Source organism: Diplotaxodon limnothrissa, linkage group LG20, assembly GCF_057381915.1.
Source record: "Diplotaxodon limnothrissa isolate DT_005_m linkage group LG20, D_limnothrissa_male_GT1.1, whole genome shotgun sequence".
Taxonomy (NCBI): Eukaryota; Metazoa; Chordata; class Actinopteri; order Cichliformes; family Cichlidae; genus Diplotaxodon; species Diplotaxodon limnothrissa.
The window spans coordinates 5512637-5521359 of NC_140615.1; the positions used below are offsets into that span (position 1 = coordinate 5512637).

An 8723-nucleotide genomic window follows, 5' to 3' on the forward strand; every position below is an offset into this window, starting at 1 on the left:
AAAGAGGAAGAACCTGTTAAAGACAACAAAGAAGCTTGAGATTAGCACGAGATTCACAGAATCACATAGCGTGCAGTAGTTGTTTATGCATAAACCGAAGAACCGGATCAGAGCAGCAATGTGTGACCGCCCGGTTCGCCCCGCCCACTTGCTCCGCCTGTCCCCCTCCACCGGCTCATCTCCCGCCTTCGTGCAGACCTGCGCTCCGCTGCAGAAGCTACTGTCTCTTTCGGCTCCATTTGGTCTCAGAAAGTGATTCAAAATGCCAATGACACTGGCTTACTGGGATATTCGTGGGGTAAGTGGAGCTAACAGGGAGCTGAAAAACTCCATGTGTGCAGCCCGCAGTTGTTCGCAACGGCTGAACCTCCATCTAATCGACAAAAATACCGATTTCCCGTCTTATCATGGCCATTTTTCTGTTTTTAAACCTCGGTGGCGTCTAACCTTTAGCGGATAGCGTTAGTGTGTTTAATTTTTAAGATGTGTAACTGTTTATAGAAACTGTTTGAAGCTCGCTAAGTTATTATGTAACTGCAAAACAGCCGAGCTCGGCGTGCCTTTGCACAAACTGTTATCTTTGTCAGTGTAGCCTGATAGCTGACGTGTTACGCTATTTAGAGCCGAGATGCTAGTAACATTTGAGGTTACATTATTCAACGAGTCAGACTTTAGTGTAGGGTTAGTTGTGTGGGACATATTCATTTCTAAACCTCTTACATTGTCAAAGCACAGGGACGTGTGCACACAGTGCCAGGGCTGCTCGTGTGAGCAGAGTTCAAGTCTCTAAATGGTTTCAGCTGTCTGCAAAATCTCATGAATTTCTGCTCCTCCCATTAATCTAGACTTGCTGGCATATGAAGCCATCTGAACAAGCCACGAGAGCTTAACCTTACAGCCTCTCGTTAAAAAATAAAAATATTTATTAGTTATGTTCACGTTTTTTCATAAGGCATGGGAATTTTGTGCAGTTTGCATTACAGAAGGCTCTGCAAACTGTCTCTTTGTGGCCGCTTTAAATATTTTTCGTAATTAATCTAGAGCTAAAGCTGATGATACAGCTATAGAGCTTCTTTATTCACAGGGGGGTTGTTTGAGCAGGTAGCTGAGCACGTGTTATTCTGCAGTTTTTGCACCTGGGGCACTCCTTGGCACAACCCCAGAAGGGATTTGTGTCTCCTCCTAGGGCCGAACCAGGTATCTTTTGTTTGTTAGTAGGGCTGCCACAAACGATTATTTTGATAGTCGACTAGTCACCGATTATTTTTGCGATTAGTCGACTAATCAGATCATCATCCATTGGACGTAAAACTACAGCTTATTGCACCAGCAGCATCTGCTCTTATATAACTATCATTAGCTTACAGCTTTAAGTGTTTAAGGTCTGTGCTAACTAAAAATAAAGACAAGATGATAGTTTATTAAATTTTAATGAAATTTGCAGATTGTTTCGGTGAAGTTTAATAAACTCCTTGCTATCTAAAATATAACAGGACACTGGAGTATATTCTGGAGCATCTCACACTTCTGATAATCAGTTGTCTGCTTGACGTTTATTCAGCTGTGTAAAAACTATAACTTTAATCTCAGACAAACTGATTTACTCAGGAACAAATAAAATACAAAAAAAAGCCAAACAATAACATTTTAAGTTATCTAAGTGACTCATATATATATTTAACCTGAGTAGCGAAAGACGGCGGTGGGTTTGAAAACGATTTGCGGGGAGTCCGGTGTTCTCACGGTGCTAGTGAGCCTAGCCCCCGGCTCGCTAACGAGCTAGTGGGTAACAGATGTCTCCGAAAACGTAGGAGCGCTTTTGAAAATATGTGGTGTCCTGATAAACTGAGCAGATATTTGAGGTTTACACAGCTACATTCTCGCCTGAAAATATGTTAAACGTTTATTTTGTGACCCAGAAAGAATAATAAGAGTAACATTAAAACTAACTGCCGCCATTGTTGGAAACTGCGCTGGGCCGCGCTATGAATTCTGGGACACAGCTGCTTCTTCTTCTTCTTCAGGGTTTAACGGTAGCTGACATCCTTGTACATGCAATGCTGCCATCTTCTGTTTCAGTCCGTTATTACACTCTTAAATCCTGCCACTTATTCCTGCGTCTTTTGTGATCTTACAAAGCTTCAAACGACGCGTCGACTATTAAATCAGTCGTCGACGATTTTGATTGTCGACGTAATCGTGACTAGTCGACAAATCGTGGCAGCCCTATTTGTTAGACAAACTTGTAGCTATAATGCTGTAATTTTAAAGAGTAGAGTAAAAGTCAATGTAGCTGATTTGAAGATTTACTTCAAATGTTTTACTTTGGGTTTTGATTATTGGAATCATTTTCATGTATCATGGTTTATATTTGCAGTAGTCTTTCCTGCACCACAAGTGGAGTTCAAGAAGTCTTTTACCTGTGCTTCAATTAGCTATAATCGTCTCAATCTTGGATCAATCCAATTCTACATGCTCCATTAAAAGTTACCTCAGGACAAGGTGGTGCAGTATAGTTTAACAGCCATATATTACCTATGTATATGTGTAAAACTATTTTTTTAAAAAACCTCTTTAAAAAAGAGGGTTAATTTTATTTTGGTTTAAGCTGGACAGAACTTCCACATTTGTGCTTTGCTCTACAATCCTTATTATATCAGGTTCAGTATTCACACTTAGGAGGGCTCTGTCAGTGTCTGTGTTCAATGTTCACTTCTAGTTCAACACCAAAAGAAGCAGTTGACTTGAAAGTTTGTTATTTACAAAGTTAAGCTGTTAAGGAGGCAGACAAAATAACATAACAGAAATAATACAAACAAAATCCCAAAATTAACCCAGAAAATACCCATCTGAACATGTGCTTTTCTAATAGCCTAAACTGTCTCGGCAAGTCTTTTTGTCTTTTCTGTGAGTAACTCTAGGTGGAATTAACTAATGGCTACTAGTGTAATCATAGAGAAGTGTTGAGCCATAATGATCTCTAATTTCATATTTTTATTTTATTTCTTTTCTTTAATGTGGCAAAGAATTGAGTGAATTAGGGATCCGATTGCAGCTTTAAACCTGGGTGATGTTTTGAAGCTGGCGTGACACGAGCCAAACTGTAGTGTCCTGGGCATGTACAAGCATGTGAAGAGTTTTCACAGCGCCAGGTGCAGTACTGTAAAAGCTAAACTTCTCAAGGGTGAATGTCCCAGTAAATTCACCCCAAGGTCACACCGTACCATTCCCAGAGAAACTGCAAAAAACCTTAGAGCTACATCTCCAAGATTCTGCAGGCCTCAGTGAACATGTTGAATATTAAAGTTCATGAGAGTATAAATGGGGAAAAAGACTGAACAAATGTGTCTTGTTTGGAAGCGCTGACAGGAGAAAGTCTTTTCTCTCCAAAAGCATCATCACAGCAGGGCTTAAATCTTCCAGGTTATAGCTAAACAAACCACAAGACTTCTGAAATTATGTCCTTCATTTACGAAAATGTGCATGGAAACATTCTTGCCCTCTGTAAATTTGGCATCAGATTCATGAAACGTGTACACTGGCCCATTTTGTTTGTACCACAGTAAATCTGTAAATTACGTAAGTGAAGTCCAATGCATGTCCTCTGCCCACATTCTTATGCAGACTTTACAGTTCAGAGGTGCTAATGTACATTAAAAAAAATCTCTCAACTCTGATTTTTGGCTTTTTGCAGCTTGCCCAGCCCATACGCCTCCTGCTGAAGTATACTGGGGAAGAGTATGAGGACAAATACTATGTCTGTGGGGAAGGTAACTTATCATTTCAGCCTATTGATTTAAAGGGGGGAAAAAACTCATAACTCTCTAATTAATTAATTCATGTCTCACAGCTCCAAACTATGACAAGACCTGCTGGACTGATGTAAAAAGCAAACTTGGACTGGACTTTCCCAATGTAAGAGTTTTTTAAAGTGCGACTAAAAATTCAATTGTGAAGAATGCAACAATCAGCTAACATTATTATTGGAATTTATATCTCACTATAGCTACCCTACTTGCTGGATGGAGACAGGAAGATAACACAAAGCAATGCTATCATGAGATACATTGCTCGTAAGCACAACATGTGTAAGTACAGTAGCGTGCATTTTGTTTGAGAAGATTTTTTTTCCAAGTTATATTGTAAATCAATGTTAAACTAATATTACTGTTAGTTTCTTTATTATTTATGTGAATCTTGTAAACTTTGACAACAGGTGGAGAGACTGAGGGTGAAAAGGTTCGAGTGGACATCATTGAGAACCAGTCCATGGACTTTAGAAATGGGTTTGTGAGGCTATGCTACACCAACTTTGTGAGTGTTTAATTAAAATAAAAAATATCCATAAATATTCTTTGAATTCCCTAAAACTCCACTAACGCTAGTGTCATCTCTCTGGTTTCTTCAGGATGAGATGAAGCCTGATTACCTAAAGATGCTTCCAAATACACTAAAGCAGTTCTCCGATTTCCTCGGAGATCGGAAGTGGTTTGCCGGTGACAAGGTATACCTGTCCATAAATATGAGAGGAGTCTTGTTTTAAAGCTGCTTTTACAGATTTAAATTTAATAGACAAACTGGGGGCAGAATTTGACAATTTGAGGCCCTTTTTCTCACTCTAAATTGTACATTGTTTTTAGATGTGAACATAAATTATTTTGTTAGTTGTGCAGAGAAAAACCTGTACTTTTTATGCTGTGCTAGCTCATCAGTATTAGGCAGGATGCAGCCTAAATTTAATACTGGTTCTTAAACTGATTTATAAATAATTGGAGGAGAAGGTGAACCTGGCAGTAAGTTTGTGGATAGAAAATCAAAGTGTTGAACTTTAGTGTTCTAGGGCTTCATAAAGCTGCAGAAGTGTCCGATTCTCTGCAGGTTTAACGTGGCTGGTGACTTATTGTTTGATTTACACCACAGATTCTGTTACTTCTAACATGCTTATGCAACTTTTCTTCACAACAGATCACTTTTGTGGACTTCATTATGTACGAGCTGTTGGACCAACACAGGCTCTTTGATTCCAAATGCCTGGATGACTGCAAGAACCTCACAGACTTTTTAAACCGTTTTGAGGTGAGAACAGTCAAAGTCTTTGCATTAATGATGTAATTTAACCTTTATTTTTTTACCTTTCTTTGTGTGGTGTTGGCTCTGGAGTTTCCTTTCGTTTCTTAAAATTCCAGTGTTTTTATTTTAATCAACGGCCATTATGTCATTGCAGGCTCTGGAGAAGATCGCTGCATACATGAAGTCACCAAGATTCATGAAGGCTCCGATAAACAACAAGATGGCCAAATTTGGAAACAAATAGTAAATAACAGTGCCTTTTATGCCCTGGAAAATTCCTGAAAAATGTTAATTAATGAAACTGTCAAATTAACACCAAAGTCATGACTGGAAAAAAAAAAAGTGCCATTTTGCTCTCTGACTGGTAGATTTGATGGTGTTTAATTACGTAACATGCCGTTTGTAAAACCATTAATGATTTCAGATTTGGGGCGGTCCGGACTAATTTGTACTGAAACATTTCTAATGAAAGCACTTATTGTTAGAATTTATAACCTTTTGTTTGTTTGTTTTTTGGCACATTAAAGTGAATTTTGTTCTGACTCTTTGTTGGTGTTTCAATCTTAGCGTAATGTCCTGCACAGCAAGTCGCATCAAAATGTATCTGATGTAGTTTAATGCAGCACGAGAGCAGAAAATGCATCCGGTTCTTGATTTGAGCCATCTACTGTCCACTGAAGCCTCTTCAGAAATGGTTTCTGTGGAATGGTGGCTGTCAGGGAGCCATTTTTTAATGAAGGGGGGATTTAGAAAAAAAAATGTATGGAGGCAGTTTGAGCGGTATAACAATGAGTGCCTATAGCCATCTGTAAAACACAGTGGAAGCTCTGTCATGGTTTGGGGCTGCATCTCAGCCAGTGGTGTTGGAGATCTTGTCAAAATTTATGAGGCATTGTTTTTAACAATGTCTCAATAGAGAAGAGGACAAAAGCCAGCCAATATTGAAATAAGTGCTCTGAATGTCCTTTAAGAAGCTTGGAGAACTGTTCCTGAAGACAAGCAAAATTACAAAAAAGCTCTAAAATATTTCCAAGAATTTGATCTTTCAACATGTTTGGTCTTTTTGTGTCAAAACGGTTACCATAATTCTGACATTTCTTTTGTCGTGTGACAAATGTTGAACTAAACATTCTCTACATTTTGCATAGTAAATCCTACATCTCTGCCCAGCTCTCATTAACACCGTCATTAACATCTGAAATGATCTGAAACATCCAACGACATGAATGCTTTAAAAGCATCAACATCAGCTCTTCTCTGACAGCATGGTGGGAGTTTCTAAAATTGACGGCGTCTTCATTAATCCCATGCAAACGTACACCTATCTGGAACAACCCTGACATATTACAAAACAATAATATGATAAACTTTTCAGATTGGAGTGATAAAGGAATCAAATACTTAGAACATATACTAGAAGGAACAGAATTTATTTCATTTGACAGACTAGTTACACAATATGGGATCAACAAGAAAAGATTTTTAGAATATCAACAAATTAAATCCATAGTAAAAAAGAAATTTAAACCGGGTCAAGTTGAACTACAAACACCACCAAGTGTGGTTCAATTTCTTACTCTTAAACCCCCCAAATTACTATCCAAAATATACAGAATGCTTTCTAAAACAGATGAATCAATATCACTTCCTATTGCAAAATGGGAAGCGGATTTATCAGTTAACTTAGACCTAAACTTCTGGTCTCAGATTTGCTTAAAAACCTTTCATCTAATTAGAAATCCCAGTCTTCAATTAATTCAATACAAAATATTACATAGAGTGCACTATACAGGTCATCGGATGTTCAAGATGGGCTTTACGTCTACCAACAACTGCTCACACTGCCAAACCAATTCACCGGACAATTATATCCACGCTCTTTGGTTCTGTCCACCAGTTCAGAAGTTTTGGCGCGAGATATGTGAAGACTTATCGAAGTGTCTGAAATGTAACATTCCAACTTCCCCCTTAGTGTGTTTGTTGGGCAGCTTAGATAATGTCACTTCAGAAAAGAATATAGCCCATATGGTTTTCACTGCCCTATGCATAGCCAAGAAAACAGTCCTCATGAACTGGAAAAATAAAAATAATCTTAATTCTAACCAATATAGAAATTATCTATTAGATTACATTAGCCTTGATACAGCCTCTGCCACCACATCAGATCAATTGCTCTGGGCTCCTTTGATCGGCTCCATCACCTAGTGGGGGTGGGGGGTCATAGTTTGGTCCCGCCTTCACTGTTGTGATTGGTGTGGGGGTAGGGACAGGCTTAGGGCGTCGGGGGGTTCCCCGGAGGCATTTTCCTTGGGGGGCTCAACCCGGGGTAGCGGTCATGTCCGGTTAGGGGCTCTGTTGGCTCTCAGGTGACTGTTTCCTCGCGGCTGCGTGCAGCGGGGCTAGGGGAGGGTCTGTGCTGACGGACGTGGGTTACTGACCTGGTAGCCTGGCTGCCCCTGGGTGGGTCCGGGATGGGCGTGAGGTTCTGGGGGCGCTCCGTCTCTGGGCTGGGACCCGGACCGGGCCTCGGGGGCTTGGGTCCTGGTTGGTGTGTTGCCGGGGTTGTGGGCGGGTGGGTGCATGGGGGCCCAGCCCTGGAGCAGGGTGCCGCCGGTGCGTCGAGCCACCTGGGGGGCTCTTCAACTGGTGGGGGAGATTGTCACATCTTGCAGGAGCTTTCCTCTCCTCAGGAGCTCCCTCTGCAGGAGGGGGAGATACAGGAGAGGTGGAGGAAGATCTCAGCCTGGGTGTTTATTGTCTTATGTAGTCTGGAAGATGAGTGGATGGTGGGGTGGGTGCAGTTTTCTCTGTGGTGGGGTTGGGTGGACTGTCCCGGGCTCTGTGGGGCCGGGCGGCGCTGCTGCACTGGGCCCCGGTCTGGATGGGCCTGGGCCCCCTTTCCCTGGCGGGTCGCGGAGTATGGGGGTGCCTACTGGGGTCAGCGGGGGAGCTGGCCCCAGGGAGGGGTCACTTGCCCCTCCCTTCCTTCCCTCCCCATCTCCAGCTGCCTCCCTCTTCCCGCTCCACCACAACCACCCACACATGCAGGGCCTTGGAGTAGGGGTATGTCACCAGGGTGCAGAGGAGGCTACCCCCCCCTCTGTCCCCTTCTGGCTGCCTCTGCCTCAATTTTATCCCACAACTTAGACATTCACATTACTCACACTCTCATTACACATACATATAGGATCTTGGGGGTGGGCACGATATACGGAGTCCAAAGTACCATCAGGGTGTACACCCCACCCCTGGCATCGTTGCCCACCTCTCAATTTTAAATACACGTAGACATTGAGGGCTAGCAGGAGGGACCATGCGCTTACCTGCTGCTCTCTGGCAGGTAGCTCCATGCCCTCCTGGGTTTTAAATGCACCTTAGAACACACATGCACCAACACTACAATGAGCGGGTGGAGGGAGGTTTGGAGTCTTCTCTCACCCCCATTCTCTGCGACCTGCTGGAGCGGGGGGGCTAGGAGGAGGAGTTGGCCGTCCGGCTGCGGTCTGGAGTGTGGGGCCTCCCTGCTGCTGCGGAGTCGGGGCGGTCTGCCTCCCCCCACCACAGGGAAAAGGGAAACACCACCTGGGTCTGGGTGCAGTTCCCCCCTCCAGGGGCGGGGGCACCTAGACCCGGTTTGTAGAGTACGCTTGGGG

The 8723-nt window shown here is 42.5% G+C and overlaps 1 protein-coding gene across 1 annotated transcript; it reads left to right on the plus strand.

Annotated features, from left to right (window-relative positions):
- Positions 1 to 187: 187 nt before the first annotated feature.
- On the plus strand, positions 188 to 5582 carry LOC146610375 (glutathione S-transferase Mu 3-like). Its single transcript, XM_085343937.1, has 8 exons — positions 188 to 298; positions 3695 to 3770; positions 3851 to 3915; positions 4007 to 4088; positions 4217 to 4314; positions 4409 to 4504; positions 4966 to 5076; positions 5225 to 5582. Exons 1-8 carry the CDS (start codon positions 263 to 265, stop codon positions 5312 to 5314), a joined length of 654 nt encoding a protein of 217 aa, XP_085200063.1. The 5' UTR covers positions 188 to 262; the 3' UTR covers positions 5315 to 5582.
- Positions 5583 to 8723: the final 3141 nt, after the last annotated feature.

What these genes read in the sequence shown, in the direction of transcription:
- LOC146610375 (XM_085343937.1), top strand. Translation starts at nt 263, where the DNA reads ATGCCAATGACACTGGCTTACTGGGATATTCGTGGG. An exon ending in CTTACTGGGATATTCGTGGG is followed by an intron (nt 299 to 3,694) that starts GTAAGTGGAGCT and finishes GGCTTTTTGCAG; the next exon opens with CTTGCCCAGCCCATACGCCT. An exon ending in ATACTATGTCTGTGGGGAAG is followed by an intron (nt 3,771 to 3,850) that starts GTAACTTATCAT and finishes CATGTCTCACAG; the next exon opens with CTCCAAACTATGACAAGACC.